General features: G+C 37.9%; 1 protein-coding gene across 2 annotated transcripts in view; it reads left to right on the top strand.

Annotated features, from left to right (window-relative positions):
- Nucleotides 1-25580, top strand: part of egln1a (egl-9 family hypoxia-inducible factor 1a) — a 92217-nt gene that overhangs the window by 64750 nt on the left and 1887 nt on the right. For both annotated transcript variants that reach the window (XM_061960806.1, XM_061960797.1), the window contains one exon: nucleotides 4252-4388. In XM_061960806.1, the coding sequence (XP_061816790.1) occupies nucleotides 4252-4388 (137 nt within the window). The remainder of the gene's footprint in view (nucleotides 1-4251; nucleotides 4389-25580) is intronic.

Here is a 25580-nt window from a genome sequence, read left to right as displayed (position 1 = left end):
TTATTGTCAGAATGTCATCAAGGAAGGATGGAACCCTTTTACTTGAATGCATGTCATTTATTTGCACCAAACTGGCTAACAGTTTTATCTAAAGTTCTTTCAAGCTGTATTTTGGTATACAGGTGCACGACTTAAAGGCCAAATGTTCCTATGTTTTTTTTACCTAAGTTTACATTTTTGAATACCGTATTGGGTTTTGTACTTTCAAAAAATATTTAATGTTGTTACTTTACGGAATATTTATTTTGTATACATTTTTATTTCCACGCATATCATATGGCACACTGCACCCTACTGAGTTCAGATAAATGCTAAATGTTTAAAAATACCGTATAAAGTGTTTCTATTCTTCAATCAGTTAATATAAACATATTTGACGTTAAAGATGTTATCAACGTAACAGCAAATAAAATAACAAAATGAAAAATAACGTCACAGTTACTCTTACAATGAGGTAACTGAGTTATGAACTCAATTACTTTTTGGGGAAAGTAATTTCTAACTAATTACTTTTTAAGGGGAGATGACCAACACTGATCCTGACTAGTCTTCCAGTTCCTGCCGCTGAAAAACATCCCCACAGCATGATGCTGCCACCACCATGCTTTACTGTGGGATGGTAGTGGCCTGGTGATGAGCTGTGCCTGGTTTCTTCCAAACATGAGTTCAATCTTTGTCTCATCAGACAACAGAATTTTGATGATCGTTGTCTGAGAGTATTGCAGGTGCATTTTGGAAAACTTTTTATTAAGAAATGGCTTTCATTTCATGGCCACTATACCATGTAGTACTGATTGGTGGATTGCTGCAGAGATGGTTGTTCTGCTGAGGAATGCTGTAGCACTGACAGTGTGACCATCGGCTTCTTGGTCACCTCTCTGACTTGACTAAGATGAATGTACATAGACATCCTAGATGAAAACCAACGCTTCCCATCTAACCTGATGGAGCTTGAGAGGAGCTGCATAAAGGAATGTGTGAAATTGCCAAAAGATAGGTGTATTAAAAACGACTTGAGGCTGTAATTGCTGCCAAAGGTGCATCAATAAATTATTGAGCAAAGTATGTGAATACTTAGGTACATGTGATTTTTGTTTTTGTTTTAATACATTTGAAAACATTCTAAGAAAAAAATGTTTTTACATTGTCATTATGGGGTATTGTCTGTAGAATTTTGAGGACAAAAATGAATATATTTAATTTTGGAATAAGGCTGTTAAAAAAAAAAAAAATTGAATTCGGGAAGCGCTGTTAATACTTTCCGGATGCACTGTAGGTACTAATAAAGTAACTTAACATAACCAAATCCTACCCTTTCTCAGTTTCTTTAATATTTACAAGTACATCACATTTTGTATAAAAGTTTTACCATGAACCAATATTGGTAGTGTTATGATAAAGATATGTAATCAAAAATAGTAAATACATGTTAGATAGCTACTACAGTAATATGAATAAAGCATATAAACAATAAGTAGATAGTTACATATATAGAGAGGTAATAATAAATATAAATATTTATAATATAAGTAAAAAAAATCAGCGCAAATCATTCATACTTATCATACATACATATTTTGTTGTGTAGAAAAGTTTGATCAAGTGAAGTTACTAAAACAGGGTCAATGGTAGGTAAGAAGAACATTAACTTATTAATTATTAACCATCTGAAATAGACTTATGCTGTCTTTAAGTGGAAGTGTAGTGGTCATTGTTTTTTGTCGATACCTACAATAATTCATTAAGTTAAAATAATGATACAGTTAGTTGAATGATGCGGACACGTTTGTTAGTGGATACTTTATAATACACATTCTGCTTTAGATACTGTATGTGTAAGTAAAATGCAACTATAATTATTCAATATATATATATATCGGCAAATGTGGTGTTTTAGACTGCATAATTGTTGAAGGACCTATTTGTATTTTATGCTTAGCTGTTGTGTAGCTGCCAGCTCCTAGTAGCCTATAACTTCCCATGTTTACTCTTTATAAACGACTTCACTAAAATACAAGGAAAGACAAACATTGTGTTTAAATGTTAACTGGCTGTCTAGCTTCACACAAGTAAGTGCACCGCAAGACGGAGCGCTTATATAAGAGATTTTAGATGCAAGCCGATATAATCCGATTAGCTTCCGATATTTTCTGCTGATATCAGACAAATATGAATATCGGATCAGGACACCCCTAACATTTAATAATAGAGGTGTCCGATAATATCGGCCTGCCGATATTATCGGCCGATAAATGCTTTAAAATGTAATATCGGAAATTATCGGTATCAGTTTCAACCTACCGATATTCCCTGGAGATTCCCGAATTTCAGTGCCCCTCCCGAAAATCTCCCGGGGCAACCTTTCTCCCTAATTCCTCCCGATTTCCACCCGGACAACATTATTGGGGGCATGCATTAAAGGCACTGTCTTTAGCGTCTTCTACAACCTGTCGTCACGTCCGCTTTTCCTCCATACAAACAGCGTGCTGGCCCAATCACATAATATATGCGGCTTCTACACACACACAAGCGAATGCAAAGCATACTTGATCAACAGCCATACAGGTCACACTGAGGGTGGCCGTATAAACAACTTTAACACTGTTACAAATATGCGCCAAACTGTGAACCCACACCAAACAAGAATGACAAACACATTTAGGGAGAACATCCGCACCGTAGCACAACATAAACACAACAGAACAAATACCCAGAACCCCTTGCAGCACTAACTCTTCCGGGACGCTACAATATACATCCCCTTTCCCCCCAACTCCCGAATTCGGAGGTTTCAAGGTTGGCAAGTATGCTCTAGTATACTCTGGACTGAAGCTGTGTGCCTTCATTGTTTTTGTAGCTGTTGTTTTGAGGCATGTTTAAAAAAATAATAATAATGCACTTTGTGAAAGTTTAAGTATAGTATTTCCCATAGTTGTAGTGGGTATTAGGATTATCTCAGGGAAAGCATGTCTCAAATTCCAAGCTGCTGTTTTGAGGCACGTTAAAAAAAATAATGCACTTTGTGACTTCAATAATAAATATGGCAGTGCCATGTTGTCATTTTTTTCCATAACTGAAGTTGTTCTCTTATTTTGGAAAACCTTGTTTTTGATTGATTGATTGATTGAAACTTGTATTAGTAGATTGCACAGTACAGTACATATTCCGTACAATTGACCACATTAACACCCGAATACGTTTTTCAACTTTTTTAAGTCGGGGTCCACGTTAATCAATTTATGGTAAAGTTACATTGTTTAATGCATCCAGCGGGGCATCACAACAAAATTAGGCATAATAATGTGTTAATTCCACGACTGTATATATCGGTATCGGTTGATATCGGAATCGGTAATTAAGAGTTGGACAATATCGGAATATCGGATATCGGTAAAAAAGCCATTATCGGACATCTCTATTTAATACCATTAATAACATTTAGTATCAATAATAATGATGATGGATGAATCTGCATCCAAGCGTTGATTTTGACAGCCTGATTTTGACTTATTCAAAGGCAATTCGACTGGTAAGGCAGATCTTGTCCAAAATATCACACTTGAAATCAAATCAAACACAAATAAGATGAGTCATAACTCCATTATGTAATATCCTTCAGTTTAACTTTAGCTAGATATTTTAAAGAAAGACACCCCCCTGCTGCTTTTTTTTTTTTACCAATCTGTGTTGACATAAGCCATGTCCCACCAAATCTATTGTCCCTTGTTAAAAAAAACAAAGAAGATACAAATTTAAATTTTGAGCCTTGCTCGTGTGCGTGTGAAGAAAGGGTCCTATCATATCAGCTGTGTGAGAGTTTGTACGGCACGCTTGCAGCAATCTGCTTTTTCACTCTCCAGGTCCTTTATCCCGCCACTGCAGTTTTCCTGTGGGTTATTCTTCCTATCCCTCCACAGGAAAGCCGTCCCCCGCTGCTGTTTCCTATCCTGAGCTTTCCTCCTAGCCCCTGGAGCTGTCAGACAACCCTTTCCCCTTACATTGTCGTCCAGTTGAAGCGGTTCTGGGATATCTCAGATCTTTTTATGAGCTCCTTTTAAGGCTACGTCATCTCCCCGCAATGTGATGTGACCTTTTTAACTTGGACAAACGTAATACAAATCCAACAGTTGGCACGTGCGCTCTACAGGGGCTCTGCTTCATGTTTTCTGCTTTGGCTCTGTCCTTACCTTGCTGTTTTGTGCTGAGGTGTAAACATAATCGAAGTGTTTCTTCTTTGTTCTGCTCTTCCAGGAACACGGTGGCCTTCTACGAATCTTCCCAGAAGGAAAGGCCCAGTTTGCTGACATAGAACCCAGATTTGATCGTCTCCTTTTATTCTGGTCAGACAGAAGAAACCCCCATGAGGTTCAGCCCGCCTTTGCCACCAGGTGAGCATGGTCATAGATAGGCCTTTTGCTTACTGAATTTAGGTTCCTGAAACAAAAAAGCTCCCGTGGCTTCCTGGGGATTGTGTAAATGAATATGGTGGAACCTCGATTTATGATCGACTCTATTTGCGACCTTTGCAATTTACGAACCTTTACATCGCTCCAAATATGCGAACCATGTCCCAGCATGCGAACGCCTCATTCATTCATTCGTTCATTTTGCGTGCCGCTGGGAGCCTCAGAGCGCTGCCATTTTGATGACATTACTTCCTGTATACACGGGCGCCGCCTTTTTGAAGAGGCGAACCCTCCTAGTCACATCCTGTTAACATAGTCATTACACGGTCTTCACTGCTTTAGCATGTTTCTTTTCTCGTCAATCACCAAGTCTGTTTTGTTATTCAATAGAAGTCCAAAAAGCCAACAAACAAGCCTGGAAAGAAGAAGAGACTTGTGGACTTGGAAAGGAATATTTGCGACGAGTACCGTAGTGGTGCACGCTAGTGTTGTTCCGATACCAATATTTTGGTACTGGTACCGGTACCAAAATTATTTCGATACTTTTAGGTACTTTTCTAAATAAAGGGCACCACAAAAAATTGCATTATTGGCTTTATTTTAACAAAAAATCTTAGGGTACATTAAACATATGTTTCTTATTGCAAGTTTGTCCTTAAATAAAATAGTGAACATACAAGACAACTTGTCTTTTATTAGTAACAAACAAACAAAGTCTCCTAATTAGTCTGCTGACATATGCAGTAACATATTGTGTCATTTTCCATTCTATTATTTTGTCAAAATTATTAAGGACAAGTGGTAGAAAATTAATTATTAATCTACTTGTTCATTTACTGTTTATATCTGCTTACTTTCTCTTTCTACTTGTTCTATCTACTTTTCAGATGCGGTATAGTACCGAATATGATTCATTAGTATCGCAGTAATATACTAATACCGGTATACCGTGCACGCATGGCTGATTTGGCTCGCATATATGGAAGGAGCACATCCACATTTGTAACCATTGTAAATAAGGACATGTATGTGGTTGATGACTTTGCCAAAAAGGTTAAATATCTTACCAAGAACCGAGAGAGAGTGCAAAACCAAGCCAAAAAACAGTTGCTCGTTTGAATAGATGAACAGTAGTTAGCAAGTGAGCATTTCTAAGGCTATCATTTGCAAGAAGGCTCGCCATTTATATGGCGACTTGATGTCCAGAGATCAAATCAAATCAAATCAACTTTATTTATAAAGTGACCACTTTGGAACCAGCGCGGAAGAACAATTTAGGACGAGCCGTGGGTGGATTGAAAAGTTTAAAAGGAGGACCTGTCGGGACTCAAGCTGATGAAGTACCTACTCAACAGTTTGTGTTAACGCTAGCGGTGACTACGTGAAGCCACTGCTCATTTATGCCACAAATATTCGCTAATGCCGAACCAGGGTAAAAAGGTTATCCCCTTGTCATGTTGGTTTGATATATATACAGTATGTGTATATGTATATATATATATATATATATATATACATACGTATATATATATATATATATATATATATATATATATATATATATATATATATATATATATACATATACAGTCGTGGTCAAAAGTTTACATACACTAGTAAAGAACATAATGTCATGGCTGTCTTGAGTTTCCAATAATTTCTACAACTCTTATTTTTTTGTGATAGGGTGATTGGAGCACATACTTGTTGGTCACAAAAAACATTCATGAAGTTTGGTTCTTTTATGAATTTGTTATGGGTCTACTGAAAATGTGACCAAATCTGCTGGGTCAAAAGTATACATACAGCAATGTTAATATTTGCTTACATGTCCCTTGGCAAGTTTCACTGCAATAAGGCGCTTTTGGTAGCCATCCACAAGCTTCTGGCAAGCTTCTGGTTACATTTTTGACCACTCCTCTTGACAAAATTGGTGCAGTTCAGCTAAATTTGTTGGTTTTCTGACATGGACTTGTTTCTTCAGCATTGTCCACACGTTTAAGCCAGGACTTTGGGAAGCCTGATTCCAGCCTGATTTAGCAATTCCTTTACCACTTTTGACGTGTGTTTGGGGTCATTGTCCTGTTGGAACACCCAACTGCGCCCAAGACCCAACCTCCGGGCTGATGATTTTAGGTTGTCCTGAAGAATTTGGAGGTAATCCTCCTTGTTCATTGTCCCATTTAAAGCACCAGTTCCATTGGGAGCAAAACAGGCTCAGAGCATAATACTACCACCACCATCTTTGACGGTAGGTGTGGTGTTCCTGGGATTAAAGGCCTCACCTTTTCTCCTCCAAACATATTGCTGGGTATTGTGGCCAAACAGCTACATTTTTGTTTCATCTGACATCACATGGACAAAGATAAGACCTTCTGGAGGAAAGTTCTGTGGTCAGATGAAACAAAAATTGAGCTGTTTGGCCACAATACTCAGCATTAAGTTTGGAGGAGAAAAAGTGAGGCCTTTAATCCCAGGAACACCATGGCTACCATCAAGCCTGGTTGTGGTAGTATTATGCTCTGGGCCTGTTTTGCTGCCAATGGAACTGGTGATTTACAGAGAGTAAATGGGACAATGAAAAAGGAGGATTACCTCCAAATTCTTCAGGACAACTTAAAGTCATCAGCCCGGAGGTTGGGTCTTGGGCGCAGTTGGGTGTTCCAACAGGACAATGACCCCAAACACACATCAAAAGTGATAAAGGAATGGTTAAATCAGGCTAGAATTAAGGTTTTAGAATGGCCTTCCCAAAGTCCTGACTTAAACGTGTGGACAATGCTGAAGAAACAAGTCCATGTCAGAAAATCAACAAATTTAGCTGAATTGCACCAATTTTGTCAAGAGGAGTGGTTGTAGAAATTATTGGAAACTCAAGACAGCCATGCCATTATGTTCTTGACAGGTATACAGGTAAAAGCCAGTAAATTAGAATATTTTGAAAAACTTGATTTATTTCAGTAATTGCATTCAAAAGGTGTAACTTGTACATTATATTTATTCATTGCACACAGACTGATGCATTCAAATGTTTATTTCATTTAATTTTGATGATTTGAAGTGGCAACAAATGAAAATCCAAAATTCCGTGTGTCACAAAATTAGAATATTACTTAAGGCTAATACAAAAAAGGGATTTTTAGAAATGTTGGCCAACTGAAAAGTATGAAAATGAAAAATATGAGCATGTACAATACTCAATACTTGGTTGGAGCTCCTTTTGCCTCAATTACTGCGTTAATGCGGCGTGGCATGGAGTCGATGAGTTTCTGGCACTGCTCAGGTGTTATGAGAGCCCAGGTTGCTCTGATAGTGGCCTTCAACTCTTCTGCGTTTTTGGGTCTGGCATTCTGCATCTTCCTTTTCACAATACCCCACAGATTTTCTATGGGGCTAAGGTCAGGGGAGTTGGCGGGCCAATTTAGAACAGAAATACCATGGTCCGTAAACCAGGCACGGGTAGATTTTGCGCTATGTGCAGGCGCCAAGTCCTGTTGGAACTTGAAATCTACATCTCCATAGAGCAGGTCAGCAGCAGGAAGCATGAAGTGCTCTAAAACTTGCTGGTAGACGGCTGCGTTGACCCTGGATCTCAGGAAACAGAGTGGACCGACACCAGCAGATGACATGGCACCCCAAACCATCACTGATGGTGGAAACTTTACACTAGACTTCAGGCAACGTGGATCCTGTGCCTCTCCTGTCTTCCTCCAGACTCTGGGACCTCGATTTCCAAAGGAAATGCAAAATGTGCATGGTTGGGTGATGGTTTGGGGTGCCATGTCATCTGCTGGTGTCGGTCCACTCTGTTTCCTGAGATCCAGGGTCAACGCAGCCGTCTACCAGCAAGTTTTAGAGCACTTCATGCTTCCTGCTGCTGACCTACTCTATGGAGATGGAGATTTCAAGTTCCAACAGGACTTGGCGCCTACACACAGCGCAAAATCTACCCGTGCCTGGTTTACGGACCATGGTATTTCTGTTCTAAATTGGCCCGCCAACTCCCCTGACCTTAGCCCCATAGAAAATCTGTGGGGTATTGTGAAAAGGAAGATGCAGAATGCCAGACCCAAAAACGCAGAAGAGTTGAAGGCCACTATCAGAGCAACCTGGGCTCTCATAACACCTGAGCAGTGCCAGAAACTCATCGACTCCATGCCACGCCGCATTAACGCAGTAATTGAGGCAAAAGGAGCTCCAACCAAGTATTGAGTATTGTACATGCTCATATTTTTCATTTTCATACTTTTCAGTTGGCCAACATTTCTAAAAATCCCTTTTTTGTATTAGCCTTAAGTAATATTCTAATTTTGTGACACACGGAATTTTGGATTTTCATTTGTTGCCACTTCAAATCATCAAAATTAAATGAAATAAACATTTGAATGCATCAGTCTGTGTGCAATGAATAAATATAATGTACAAGTTACACCTTTTGAATGCAATTACTGAAATAAATCAAGTTTTTCAAAATATTCTAATTTACTGGCTTTTACCTGTATGTAAACTTTTGACCGCGACTGTATACAGTACAGGCCAAAAGTTTGGACACACCTTCTCCTCATTCAATGTGTTTTCTTTATTTTCATGACTATTTACATTGTAGATTGTTACTGAAGGCATCAAAACTATGAATGAAAATATGTGGAGTTATGGTGAAATAACTGAAAACATGTTTTATATATTTTAGTTTCTTCAAAATAGCCACCCTTTGCTCTGATTACTGCTTTGCACACTCTTGGCATTCTCTCTGACCTTCACGCACACCTGTGAAGTGAAAACCATTTCAGGTTACTACCTCTTGAAGCTCATCGAGAGAATGCTAAGAGTGTGCGAAAAAGTAATCAGATTAAAGGGTTGCTATTTTGAAGAAACTAGAATATAAAACTTTTCTTCAATCAATCAATCAATCAATCAATGTTTATTTATATAGCCCTAAATCACAAGTGTCTCAAAGGGCTGCACAAGCCACAACGACATCCTCGGTACAAAGCCCACATACGGGCAAGGAAAAACTCACCCCAGTGGGACGTCGATGTGAATGACTATGAGAAACCTTGGAGAGGACCGCATATGTGGGTAACCCCCCCCCCCCCCCCTCTCTAGGGGAGACCGAAAGCAATGGATGTCGAGTGGGTCTGACATAATATTGTGAGAGTCCAGTCCATAGTGGATCCAACATAAGTAAGAGTCCAGTCCATAGTGGGGCCAGCAGGACACCATCCCGAGCGGAGACGGGTCAGCAGCGCAGAGATGTTCCCAGCCGATGCACAGGCGAGCGGTCCACCCCGGGTCCCGACTCTGGACAGCCAGCACTTCATCCATGGCCACCGGACCTGTGCCCCCCCCCCCTCCACAAGGAAGAAGGGAGCAGAGGAGAAAAGAAAAGAAACGGCAGATCAACTGGTCTAACAGGGGGGCTATTTAAAGGCTAGAGTATACAAATGAGTTTTAAGATGGGACTTAAATGTTTCTACTGAGGTAGCATCTCTAATTGTTACCGGGAGGGCATTCCATAGTACTGGAGCCCGAATAGAAAACGCTCTATAGCCCGCAGACTTTTTTTGGGCTTTGGGAATCACTAATAAGCCGGAGTTCTTTGAACGCAGATTTCTTGCCGGGACATATGGTACAATGCAATCGACAAGATAGGACGGAGCTAGACCGTGTAGTATTTTATACGTAAGTAGTAAAACCTTAAAGTCACATCTTAAGTGCACAGGAAGCCAGTGCAGGTGAGCCAGTATAGGCGTAATATGATCAAACTTTCTTGTTCTTGTCAAAAGTCTAGCAGCCGCATTTTGTACCAATTGTAGTCTTTTAATGCTAGACATAGGGAGACCCGAAAATAATACGTTACAGTAGTCGAGACGAGACGTAACGAACGCATGAATAATGATCTCAGCGTCGCTAGTGGATAAAATAGAACACATTTTAGCGATATTACGGAGATGAATGAAGGCCGTTTTAGTAACACTCTGAATGTGTGACTCAAACGAGAGAGTTGGGTCGAAGATAATACCCAGATTCTTTACTTATTCGCCTTGTGTAATTGTTTGGTTGTCAAATGTTAAGGTGGTATTATTAAATAAATGTCGGTGTTTAGCAGGACCGATAATCAGCATTTCCGTTTTCTTGGCGTTGAGTTGCAAGAAGTTAGCGGACATCCATTGTTTAATTTTATTAAGACACGCCTCCAGCTGACTACAATCCGGCGTGTTGGTCAGCTTTAGGAGCATGTAGAGTTGGGTGTCATCAGCATAACAATGAAAGCTAACACCGTATTTGCGTATGATGTCGCCTAGCGGCAGCATGTAAATAATAAAGAGTGCAGGGCCAAGAACCGAACCCTGAGGAACTCCGCACGTTACCTTAACATAGTCCGAGGTCACATTATTATGGGAGACGCATTGCATCCTGTCAGTAAGATAAGAGTTAAACCACGACAAAGCTAAGTCTGACATACCAATACGTGTTTTGATACGCTCTAATAAAATATTATGATCGACGGTATCGAAAGCAGCGCTAAGATCAAGAAGCAGCAACATAGATGACGCATCAGAATCCATCGTTAGCAGTAGATCATTAGTCATTTTTGCGAGGGCTGTCTCCGTAGAGTGATTTGCCCTGAAACCGGATTGAAAAGGTTCACAGAGATTGTTAGACACTAAGTGTTCATTTAGCTGCTGTGCGACAATTTTTTCGAGGATTTTCGAAATAAAGGGAAGGTGGGACACCGGTCGGTAGTTTACCATGAGGTCAGGATCAAGGTTAGGTCTTTTGAGCAGAGGATGAATAACCGCTTTCTTGAATGCTAGGGGAACAATGCCAGAGGAAAGTGATAAGTTTATAATATTTAGCACTGATGGACCTAATAATACAAAAAGCTCCGTGATAAGTTTCCCAGGAAGTGGGTCAAGTAAACATGTTGTTTGTTTTATCCCACTTACACGCCGTAATAGTTCCTCTAATGTTATTTCAACAAAAAGAGAGAGACTATTTTGTATTGCAGTATCCGTCGTAGATACAGTTGTATCTGTGTTAATAGAACCCAGTTGTAGCTGGGATGCGTTGTCTTTAATCTCCTTTCTAATGAGTTAAATTTTCTTATTAAAGAAATTCATAACGTCATCTGCCGAGTGGGTGGAGCTATTGGGAGGAGTCCCTTGTTGGGTTAGCGATGCTACTGTACTAAACAAAAATGTAGGGTCGTTTTTGTTGAGGCGGATGAGATTTGAGTAATATTTAGCTTTAGCTAAGGTAAGCATGCGTTTATACGATATTAAACTATCACTCCATGCTTGATGGAAAACCTCAAGCTTGGTCGCGAGCCATTTGCGTTCCAACTTTCTACATGATAATTTATGAGCTCTGGTTTCTTCTGTAAACCATGGGGTGCGCCTTTTAGGGGCCCTTTTTTGTTTTAGCGGTGCTATACTATCAATGGTTTTGCGCAGGGCATTGTCAAAGTTGTTAGTTAGGTTATCAATAGAGCCGACATAATTTGGGAATGGTGCCATTACCGAAGGCAGTAGGTCAGCAAGAGTCATCATTGTGGCAGCATTAATGTTGCGGCTGCTATAGCAGTTATTATTATTATTAGTTTGTTGACAATGAGTCAGAACTTCGAATTTTATAAGGTAATGATCGGACATTACTTTAGTATACGGGAGTACCATAACTTTGGAGGTGGTGACACCCCTGACCAGCACTAGATCTATCGTATTACCGTTGCGATGCGTAGGTTCATTTATTATTTGTGTAAGACCACAGCTATCAATTATAGTCTGGAGCGCCACGCACTGAGGGTCCGATGGGGTATTCATATGGATATTAAAGTCCCCCATTATGATTATATTGTCTGCGTGCGTCACTAGATCAGCAACGAACTCTGAGAATTAATTGATAAAGTCCGAGTAGGGCCCTGGGGGGCGGTAGATAACAGCCATATCGAGAGGCAGCGGTGCGACAAACCTCATAGTAAGCACCTCAAACGATTTGTATTTATTATTTAGGTTAGGGGTAAGGTTAAAGTTTTCATTGTATATTAGTGCGACCCCCCCCACCCCTTTTAAGGGGACGGGCAATATGCGCATTCGTATAGTTAGGAGGAGATGCCTCATTTAGCGCAAAAAAATCGTCTGGTTTGAGCCAGGTTTCGCTAAGACCAATGACGTTAAGATTGTTCTCTCTAATGACCTCATTAACTAATAATGTTTTGGGAGACAATGATCTTATGTTTAAAAAGCCCATATTATAAGTATTGGGCTGTTTTGACGAGTTTGTGTTTAAATTATCCGTAGTAGCAATATTAATAATGTTGCGTTTATTATACGTAGTGCACTTTAAATAGTTTCGACCATATCTAGGAATTGATACGACGGGAATTTTCAGATTGTTTGCTTGATGCTGCGATCGACTGAACGCATCATGATTTGCCACCTCTTCAATTATTTGACCTTTTTTTGTTAAGTACATAACTCCACATGTGTTCATTCATAGTTTTGATGCCTTCAGTGACAATCTACAATGTAAATAGTCATGAAAATAAAGAAAACCCATTGAATGAGAAGGTGTGTCCAAACTTTTGGCCTGTACTGTATGGATATATATATATATATATATATATATATATATATATATATGTATATATATATATGTATATATATATATGTGTATATATATATATATATATATATATATATATATATATATATATACACATTTATTTTGATTTATATATTTATTAATAAATATGTATTTGTTTATTATATCTGTATGTATGTATATATATATATATATATATATATATATATATATATATATATATATATATATATATATATATATATATATATATTTTTTTTTATTTTTTTTTTACTAAAATAGGGACTTAAAAAGTCTTAGTATTAACTACACCACTAATAATTAATTTGCACAATGCAGTTTTTGCTGAGCGTACCAAATTAGAACCGAAAACCGTGGCCCAAAACCAAGATATGGATCGTATTGTTGGTTACCCGTACCGTTGCACCCGAGCTCAAACAGGAAAAATGCAGATCAACTATTAAATACATTGCACCACATATACTTTTACGTTTATGCCTTCCTCTAATTACGGATATACAATAGTACCTCAACTCACGACCTCAATTGGTTCCATGATGGAGCTCAAAACTCGAAACTCTTGTATCTCAAGTTGTCAGGCCATTAAAATGAATTGAAATAAAACAAAATGGTGCTTGGCCCCACAATTTTAAAATGTCTTCAAAAAATATTTTTAAAATTGTTTGGAAAAACAGTAGAATGTACTACGAACAACTGCAGTAGTTTTATGAAGTAATGTAAAGATAATGTACAGCATTTACCTTTGAGAGCGACCATGGTGAAGTTTGTTTCATGTTGGTTATAGGGCCTTCACCTTCATAGTTACAGAAATAGTTCACCCTCACTGTGCCCGGACTGCTCTGTCATGGTGTGGGGAGCTCACACGAGACGTGTCGCTCCAACTGCTGGCAGTTCATACTTGAAAGTATATATATATATTATTACTGTGGGTCAAATTATTTAGGTATTAGTTTGCAGCAGAATATTTTGTCAAATCAAATCATTTTTATGGATTTAGAAGATGGGTACATTAAATCTATTTTTTGTAATACAATTACGGCCAGATTTACTAAAGGTTTCCATGTTTTAAAACATGTGCAAACTTGATAGCACACGCAAAGCTGATCTAATAAAGGTGTGCAAAGTGGATTGCGTCTGTTAAGTGAGCAGAATAAGGCGTGCAATCCATTTTGCGTCTCTGTCGTAATAAGCAAAATATACGCTGATCATCAAACGCACACAATAATGTGAGGAGAATATGCAAATATAATTATTTAGCACGCGCAATGTAATTTATCAACTCTCATCACCGTTTTGCGAGCACTATTGTGCGTTTTATTTAGCACGTGTCAGAAGGAAGTGCAAACTGACAGTTCCACACACGGCTGCAGGATCTGTGCTGGTGCTGCACAGACAGACGATGGACAGACGAGAATCCTTCATCCTACGTCTGTGTCAACATTTTGGAAAGTCAAAAATAAAAAATATTAGACATATATCGTAGATTCAGCAACTTCATTTTAACATGTTATTGCTCCTGGATGATTTATGGGGCTGATTTAAATTAATTAGATAATGTGTTTTGGCGTCTATTGGAGGGTTTTTTTCATGGAATTTTTTTTTATACGGGAACTATATTGCTAATGTGCTGGTGATGCGTTCCACAGCCTAGCGCACAAAATTAAGTGTCAGTGTGCATATGTTTATGTTGTCTAGATTGCGATTCAGAAAAGGTGTTCTAGATTATAGATGTGTGCTGCTGGTTCAACAAACTGTGCAAAGGGAGGAACATGATAATATGAATGTGCAGTAAATTAGGGTGTCTCCGGCCTGTATGCATACAAAATCCTCATTTAAATAAGGCCCACTTTTAAAGGGGAACATTATCACAATTTCAGAATGGTTAAAACCATTAAAAATCAGTTCCCAGTGGCTTATTATATTTTTCAAAGTTTTTTTCAAAATTTTACCCATCACGCAATATCCCTAAAAAAAAGCTTCAAAGTGCCTGATTTTAACCATCATTATAAACACCCGTCCATTTTCCTGTGACGTCACATAGTGAAGCCAACACAAACAAACATGGCGGAAAGAACAGCAAGCTATAGCGACATTAGCTCGGATTCAGACTCTGATTTCAGCGGCTTAAGGGATTCAACAGATTACGAATGTATTGAAACGGATGGTTGTAGTGTGGAGGCAGGTAGCGAAAACGAAATTGAAGAAGAAACTGAAGCTATTGAGCCATATCGGTTTGAACCGTATGCAAGCGAAACCGACGAAAACGACACGACAGCCAGCGACACGGGAGAAAGCGAGGACGAATTCGGCGATCGCCTTCTAACCAACGAATGGTATGTGTTTGTTTGGCATTAAAGGAAACTAACAAATATGAACTAGGTTTACAGCATATGAAATACATTTGGCAACAACATGCACTTTGAGAGTGCAGACAGCCCAATTTTCATCAATTAATATATTCTGGAGACATACCCTCATCTGCGCTCTTTTCCTGAAAGCTGATGTGTCCAGTTTTGGAGTTGATGTCAGCAGGCCAGGGAAGCTAGGGTCGATAGGGGGTTTAGCTCGCTCGTCTGCGGGAACAAACTGCCGCCATTGCTTGCCGTGCTACCGAGGTCCTTTGTCCCTGAATTGCTCACACACTCCGGCAGATTCAATGGGGGTCTGGCGGCAGATTTCTTTGACTTTATCGTTGGAAATGCATCTGCTTTGAGTGTCGCAGGATATCCACACATTCTTGCCATCTCTGTCGTAGCATAGTTTTCGTCTGTAAAGTGTGCGGAACAAACGTCCAATTTCTTGCCACTTTCGCATCTTTGGGCCACTGGTGCAACTTGAATCCGTCCCTGTTTGTTTTGTTACACCCTCCGACAACACACTGACGAGGCATGATGTCTCCAAGGTACGGAAAACAGTCGAAAAAACGGAAAATAACAGAGCTGATTTGACTCGATGTTTGAGAAATGGCGGATTGCTTCCCGATGCGACGCCACGTTGTGACGTCATCGCTCCGAGAGCGAATATTAGAAAGGCGTTTAATTCGCCAAAATTCACCCATTTAGAGTTCGGGAATCGGTTAAAAAAATATATGGTCTTTTTTCTGCAACATCAAGATATATATTGACGCTTACATAGGTCTGGTGATAATGTTCCCCTTTAAATTGCACATGCAGTGTGAGTAGATCACACGCAACATGCCAACTAATAGTACATGCTATTTTATTTTTTGCACACACTGTTGAATGCATGGTATTTGAATCTTAGTAAATCAGGCCCTGAGACTTAATGAGTTAATAACAGAGGTGGGTAGTAACGCGCTACATTTACTCCGTTACATCTACTTGAGTAACTTTTGGGATAAATTGTACTTCTAAGAGTAGTTTTAATGCAACTTACTTTTACTTTTACTTGAGTATATTTATAGAGAAGAAACGCTACTTTTACTCCGCTACTTTTATCTACATTCAGCTCGCTACTCGCTACTAATTTTTATCGATCTGTTAATGCACGCTTTGTTTGTTTTGGTCTGTCAGACAGACCTTCAAAGTGCCTGCGTTACTGGTGACGTTTCACTCCGTTCCACCAATAAAATGCAGTCACTAGTGACGTTTGACTCCGTTCCACCAATCAGATGCAGTCACTGGTGACGTTGGACCAATCAAACAGAGCCAGGCGGTCACATGACCTGACTTAAACAAGTTGAAAAACTTATTGGGGTGTTACCATTTAGTGGTCAATTGTACGGAATGTGTACTGTACTGTGCAATCTACTAATACAAGTTTCAATCACTCAATCAAAAGTGTGAAGGAAAAAAGACACTTTTTTATTTCAAACGTACATCCCGTCAAAAGCCTAAAGACTGACTGCACAGTTCCTGTCTTCACAATAAAAGTGCCGCTCCATCGCGCCTGCGCTTTCAAAATAAGAGTCTCCGAAAGCCAGCGCAAACAAGCTAGCAAGCTACGGAGTTTGCCGCCAATGTATTTCTTGTAAAGTGTATAAAAACGAATATGGAAGCTGGACAGATAAGATGCCAAAAACCAACCACTTTCATGTGGTATTAGACAGAAAGGAGGAACTTTTTTTCTCCTCCATTTGAAAACGTGGACGCTATCAGCACTACTGTCTGATTACAGTCAATGCAAGTCATCAGAATCAGGTAATACACCAACTTATATTCTTGTCTTCATGAAAGAAAGGAATCTATATGTGTTAAACATGCATGTATATTCATTAAAACACCTTTAACATGTAAACAAAAACGGCAAAATAAATAAATATAAATTATATACTGTATATATATATGTGTATATATATATATATATATATATATATATATATATAAATGTGTGTGTATATATATATATATATATATATATATATACATATATATATATATATATATATATATATATATATATATATATATATATATATATATATATATATATATATATACATATATATGTGTGTGTGTGTATATATATATATATGTGTGTATGTGTATGTATATATATATATATATATATATGTATATGATATGTGTGTGTATGTTACTCATCAGTTACTCAGTACTTGAGTAGTTTTTTCACAACATACTTGTTACTTTTACTCAAGTAAATATTTGGGTGACTACTCCTTACTTTTACTTGAGTAATAAATCTCTAAAGTAACAGTACTCTTACTTGAGTACAATTTCTGGCTACTCTACCCACCTCTGGTTAATAACACTCTTGAATTGTTTGTAATGTTCTGGCATGTGAAATATCTGTGAAAACAGGAAAATCCGCGTTTTTGAACATCCATTTTCGCGTCAAAATATCACTTCCGCGTTTTTTTAATGAAATATCAAAAAAAAGGATTAAAAAAAAAATTTGTTGAACACGCCTCAGCCACAGTTACGCGTTGTTTTTCCTGCCTTAACGCCGCACTGAATTCCAGGACAGGAAGTCAATCACGGGCGCATAGTTAGCGTCATCAAAGACAAGCTAACTTACTCGCCTCCTGCATTCACTCTCCGAGCCACGCTTTTGACAGCTTTCTACTTTGCTGCTAATTAGATTCGGATGATTACAATCCAATGGTATATTATTTATTTATTCACTGTTCTGTTACAGAGAACAAGGAAATGGGATAAAATTGCTATGGTATGAAAAGGGGTAGCATTAAATAAGCTCAGCTTCTTCCTACTCCTTTTTGGACGTGCTGTAATGAAACAACTGGAAATATGTGATGCATTACATTGTATCGTATGCTTGTTCGAAATAAACTGAAACGGAACTGAACTGAACTGAAACACTGTTAGTTCCGAGCCAGTTGTAGTTCTAGAGCAGTGGTTCTTAACCTTGTTGGAGGTACCGAACCCCACCAGTTTCATATGCGCATTCACCAAACCCTTCTTTAGTGAAAAATAAAATGTTTTTTTTTTTCAAATTCAAGACAAATGTATATGTTTTTGGTACACTTTAGTATGGGGAACATATTCTAAGTAATAAAGACTTCATTTAGAGTTGTTTGGTTAGGGTTAGGGCCAGGGTTAGAGGGTTAGGGTTATAATAAGGCCATGCCGAATAAGTCATTAATAAGTACTTAATAATGACTAGTTAAGAGCCAACATGTTACTAATTTGCATGTTAATAAGCAACTAATTAATGGTGAGTATGTTCTCCATACTAATGTGTTACCATGTTTTTTTACTGGTGCACAAAATGAACCATGCATGAACATCACCTTGTTCAAAGAACAAAACCAACACAGTGCATAATCTCACAACAAATTACACACCTGCAAACCAGTCAGCTGTTGCCGTATCCGTAATACGCCGATAGGGAGAAGTTTGTATTTACACGATGAGTCGGGTGTGTTTTGACCTCCGCCGAACCCCTGAGGCCGACTCACCGAACCCCTAGGGTTCGATCGAACCCAGGTTAAGAACCACTGTTCTAGAGCATGTATTAGTAGCCAGCGGGAAGGTATATTTTTGACATGACGGATGTAAACAAAAGTCACAATTACGGAAGTATATTACCCGAGGTGGCGTGGCTATAGGATAGAGTTGCCAAACGACAACGTTTTCTGAGTTCTTTGCATGCATGTTATATCATTGTACATTACTGTTTCAATGATAATAATGTTAGTAAATTATCTACTAAAAACAAATATACAGTATATTTGGTACATTACATGAGACATGAAAGTATCAAAAAGACAGCCAAAAGAGGTTGGTAGATGACAATAATTTAAAAGGTAAAATATAGTCTAGAAATGTACCCATCCCTTCCATCCATTTTCTACCGCTTGTTCCTTTGATTGCTGCCTTTGGTAAAAGCTTAACTATTTTAGGTTTTGAGCACATATGCTTTCTTTTATTTAGACTCGCCGAATTGGTGCTTTTCGAAACACACAAACGTGGTTAAGAAAAACAAATAATATCAAGATAATACTTAAATGGGAAATAATAATCGAATCAAACAAAACTTTAACGAAGTGATCACTGCAAATGTATGCATTCTTCAACTCTGCTCCCTTGGACTAGAGTGTGAGCTGCATGCTTTTCTTGTCGTTGTTTCGTAAAATATTGCACTCTTCCGCCCTTTTTGATTACCTCTTGAGGAACTCTGAAGAAACGTTTATCCTTTTTGTGATCTAAACGACTCGTACAGCCAGAAACAACACAAGCATACATATTTTTTTTCTGTGAGAAAGGCTAAAGGCGCAGAGAACAGAGCACTGAGAACAGAGCTAGCATGTTTTTAATTGGCGGGACTTGAGCCGGACGTGATATTAGTAAAAATCCAAGCAATATATCCAATGGCAGTGCGTTGTGGGAAATGTAGAAAAATCCGAAGCCATATGTGAGTTTATCAAAGTGCGGTTATCAATCACGGTTTATCGATGATTTTACTTAAAACAGTAATACTAACCATTGACTTTTACTGCAGTTATCATTAATACCGTTATTTGTTACATCAATAATATACATTAACATTGATCCACACAACACACAGTCATGAACCATATTTCTTGACTCTCACGATCGTGATCTTCATTAAGATAAAGAGTAGTAATATTCATAAAAGCTAGAGTGGTCATTAATTCTGTGCTGTCATAAGATCTGGTGGGAGAATATGACATTGAAGTCACCTTGTATGGTAGCATGGGGGATATAGATAGTGCTGATGGTGACGTGTGTCACACAGCAGATTGCTTAATTGAGTTACTTAAAGGAGAACTGCACTTCTTTTTTATTTTGCCTATCGTTCACAATCAAGACAAAAACACGTCTTTTTAAAAAAAAAAGTGCTTTGTATACACACTGCAAGTCTATATATAATATATTAACAGACACGTTCATAACAATATGTAATATTTACAATATTTACCGTATTTTGGTCATTTTAATCATTGCCGGAACTAATTATTGGCACATTTATTTCCGTTTCCATAGCAGCGCACGTCTGACTTCTGGCAACAACCCCTTCCGGGTACAAACACGCGACTGTGTTCTAATCATAGCAGATTCTGAAACAAACAACGAAGACGATTATTTTTGGACAAATGAGGATTCACAACCTTATCTTTTTTAACCTGAATATGTGGAGGATGTACTACTGCTTATAGAAGTCAGCACAAAGGAAGAGTGAGACGTTTGAGCAGACGGAAGTCGAGAGAGTGAGGTGAAAGTGAATCGAAGCTGCAAAATTTGGAACTTGAAGCCATGTTATTTCCACATAAATGGAGTGCTTACTCATGATTAACCAGAAAAATCGTCCCCGGCCAGCTGGACCAAACAGAAAACATTCCATGGAGTAAGTCACTTTAATATTGATCATGATACACGTAGTATAGCTGTATAGCTAGATGTGTACAAACAAAACATGAAATGTGGGCTAATACTTTACAGATACTGTAATATGATTGTTCATGTTTTTCAGTCAGTACAGATTGGTGTCTTTTCACATTGCATTGTGCATTACAAACTCATTAAAGGTGTTTCGTGCTGACGTAGCTTATCTCTTGCAGTAGTTAGCTTTTACGGCTAATAACGTAACACGCCGATGTTTAACTACGTTAGAAAAAGAGTTCCTCAGTGTTCGCTCTTACAATAACAATGTCGCTACAGGTTGGTTATTATACAGGTTACGGAACCTGAAAGAAGTATTGGTGACAATTTTTGAATGCATTTTTAAAGTGATTTAAAGGTAGAATTGATTGCTACCATTAGCTGCATTACTAGCCACTATAACAAGCCGATTTTTATATGTTAGAAAAAAAAACAACTTTTGTCTTCTTGTCCTCTATAAAGATTGTGAGCGATAGGCAACATTTCCAAAAAGAGTGCAGTTCCCCTTTAAGACTTGGCAAACTAAGGGCTAAAACTTGAGTGTGTCTTTTTCTTATTTTCAAAAATGGAGCTTACATTATTAACTTGATTGGTCAAATATTACCATTCCATTATTATTATTTTTTTTTAAAAGGCATTTTTTAGCCATCTTAAACTAATGAGCACCAATCTGCAAATTTCACCTTGTCTATCTTTCTTCATTGACAGTCCAACACATGGTCATTAAAAGCATTGACCTTTTCCAGAATATTGCTGGAGGAGTAGTGGAGCTCTTGTGCACACAATTCACTGCAGGTGGGATTTATAATGAGAAGACTCCGCGCAGGTGTGCGCAGCATGCTTCGGATATTTTCCTGCGTATGTAAATTCTGATATTAATGAGGATGCAATGTTTTGGAATGGAATCCATGCACAGTTTTATATATGAGGCCGCAGGACAGTAAGAAAGCCATCCTCAGCTGGGCCCGGCGTAGTTACTCATGCATAAGCGTACAAGTGCTCACTCAATGTGAGCATGTCTTATAACACAGGGAGAGGTAGAATTTGATTAGTGAGGTTCTAGACATGGTTTTAGGTCAATTATTGCTGATTATTCTCTGTTATCCCTGTTACCAAGATATTATATATCATGAACAAGAATTATGGTCTACCAAGTATTATTATGCTCTTTAGTATTCATAAACCGTGTCCTACTCAGAGAATGTATTTACTTATGATCAAATTAGATCAAAGATACTTTGCAGTGTTACATTTGTATATTTAAGGCTGTTAAATGATCCCGTACTAGTGTGATGATTGTATGTAAATAATGTAGAGCTGTTGTTTAGTTTTGAATGTGCTGTTATTTGTCATGTATGAATGTGTGTATTTCCATCCATCCATCCATCCATTTTCTACCGCTTAATCCCTTCGGGGTCGCGGGGGGCGCTGGAGCCTATCTCAGCTACAATCGGGCGGAAGGCGGGGTACACCCTGGACAAGTCGCCACTTCATCACAGGGCCAACACAGATAGACAGACAACATTCACACTCACATTCACACACTAGGGCCAGTTTAGTGTTGCCAATCAACCTATCCCCAGGTGCATGTTTTTGGAGGTGGGAGGAAGCCGGAGTACCCGGAGGGAACCCACGCAGTCACGGGGAGAACATGCAAACTCCACACAGAAAGATCCCGAGCCCGGGATTGAACCCAGGACTGCTCAGGACCTTCGTATTGTGAGGCAGACGCACTAACCCCTGTGCCACCGTGCTGCCCTGTGTGTATTTCCTTTTGCCTTAATTTTGTACATGTATAAAAGCGTTTTTCTAATTTTAGACCCCAGTAAGAATAGCGGCGGCTAATGGGGTTCTTAAAACACTATTATGCAAGTGCGTAATCTCAAAATGTCAAGCTGCTATAATTAAATGGTCATATTCCTACTCAGTAGATTGAATCTACCCAGAAGTACAATAGTCCCTCAACTTATGAGTACAATTGGTTCTGTGATGGAGCTCCCATGAAATCAATTTAATTGGGGATAGGTTGATTGACAACACTAAATTTGGCCCTAGTGTGGGAATGTGAGTGAATGTTGTCTATCTGTAATGGCCTTGTGATGAGGTGGCAACTTGTCCAGGGTGTACCCCGCCTTCCGCCCGAATGCAGTTGGGATAGGTTCCAGCACCCCCTGTTACCCCGAGAGGGACAAGCGGTAGAAAATGTATGGACGGATGGTGCTTGGTTGCCCAAAACAGCACAACAAAACAGACTGTCAGATAAGATATATTGTACAATAGAATCTAGTCCTAACAACTACAGTAGTTTTATGAAGTAATGTAATAATAATGTACAGCATTTACCTGGGAAAGTGGACTTCTATGATATCTCCTTCCAGATGCTTGACAGTCAAACACACCATCAGCAGCTTTTCTATATTTTTATGGATAAATGTCCACCATTTAGACATTCTTTTAACATTGTTGGTTGGCGTTAGACTCATTCTGCTTCAGTATGGTGCAGACGAGCAGTGACACGCTCGAATTGCGTTGCAAAGTCAGCAACAGACTCAGTCATAGTTTTGATGATCCCTTTTTTTAATTCAATGACTATCATAGTATTTGAATGTACTTTCCTTTGTTTGCTTAGTTTTACAGTTACTTCATTGTGGAGACTCAATACACAACCTCAAGTTGTTCTTTTCATCTCCAATTGAAGAATGTATTCATAGCTACCAAAAAAATTCCAACATTCAGGGAGGGCAGAATAAAATACGTCAATAAACCAGGGCTGTACATAGTGCAGCCTGTGTTAAATTGCAGTAGTAAGCTAAACAGTGACTATTGAAAAATACAGCAAAATGATATAATGCAACAAGCAAAATAAATGTTAATACTAATAACTAGGCATGGGCGATATAACCTAATATCTATATTGTGTTTTATATTGCAGCCTCCTGCCATAACGGTATATATCACAATATAGTATTTGTTATATACTGTAGTGCGGGGGTGCCCATTAGGTCGATCGCGAAGGGTGTGTCAGTCGATCGTCAGCCAGGCATTCAAAAAATAGACCTAAAAATTAGCGATTATCAATCTTCAGTATGACGTCACTTGATTGACATTCACGGTACCCAAGGATTTTGTGAGATGACACTGGCTGCTGCCAGATCAGCATTAAGAAAAAAATGACCGGCAGGAAGGCGAGAGACACTTTTTATTTCAAAAGACTCTTGCGCCGTACCTGCTGTCAAAAGTCTAAAGACGGACTGCACAGTTCCTGTCTTCACAATAAAAGTGATGCTCCATCCTGCCTGCGCTGACAAAATAAGAGTCTCAGAAAGCTAGCACACACAAGTCAGCAAGCTATGGAGTTTGCCGTCGATGTATGTCTTGTAAAGTGTATGAAATCAAGTATGGAAGCTGGACAAACAAGATGCCAAAAACCAACCACTTCAATGTGGTATTGGACAGAAAGGAGGACTTTTTTAGTCCTCCACAATGTAAATTCGATAATGTGGAAGTTAATGTGAATCATTTCTAATTCCAATCAATGCAAGTCTTGTCTTCATGAAAGAAAGGAAACTATATGTGTTATAAATAAATAAACATGTTTGTATTTTTATTAAACACCTTTAACAATATAAAACATCCACTTTAAAAAATGTCTGTTTCATAAATAAATATATATAACTAACTATATATATAACTAACTAACTAACTATATATATATATATATATATATTATATATCCGTCCATCCATTTTCTACCGCGGTGTCGTGAGGGATGCTGGAGCCTATCTCAGCTGCGTGTATGTATATATATATATATATATATATATATATATATATATATATATATATATATATATATATATATATATATATATATATATATATAAAAAGTATATATATGTATGTATAAATATGTATACAAATGTGTGTGTGTGTGTGTGTGTGTGTGTGTGTGTGTGTGTGTGTGTGTGTGTGTGTGTATATATATATATATATATATATATATACAGTATATATGAATAAAATGTGTATATATATATATATATAAAATGTGTGTGTGTGTGTGTATATGTATATATATATAAAAAAGTATATGTATGTATAAATATGTATACATATGTGTGTGTGTGTGTGTATATATATATATACATATATATATATATATATACACAGTATATATATATATATATATATACATATATATATATATATACAGTATATATGAATAAAATGTGTATATATATATATATATATATAAAATGTGTGTGTATATATATATATATATATATATATATATGTATATGTATATAAAATGTATATATATATATATGTATTTATACATACATATATACATATAAATATACAAACCCCAAAACCAGGGAAGTTGGCACGCTGTGTAAATCGTAAATAAAAACAGAATACAATGATTTTCAAACCCTTTTCAATCTATATTCAATTGAATACATTGCAAAGACAAGATACTTAATATTCGAACTGGAAAACGAACATTAGCTCATTTGGAATTTGATGCCTGCAACATGTTTCAAAAAAACTGGCACAAGTGGCAAAAAAGACTGAGAAAGTTGAGGAATGCTCATCAAACACTTATTAGGAACATCCCACAGGTGAACAGGCTAATTGGGAACAGGTGTGTGCCATGATTGGTTATAAAAGTAGCCTCCATGAAATGCTCAGTCATTCACAA

Source organism: Nerophis lumbriciformis, linkage group LG02 (genome assembly GCF_033978685.3).
Source record: "Nerophis lumbriciformis linkage group LG02, RoL_Nlum_v2.1, whole genome shotgun sequence".
In the NCBI taxonomy this organism is placed as follows: Eukaryota; Metazoa; Chordata; class Actinopteri; order Syngnathiformes; family Syngnathidae; genus Nerophis; species Nerophis lumbriciformis.
This window is presented reverse-complemented; position numbering and strand designations above follow the sequence as displayed.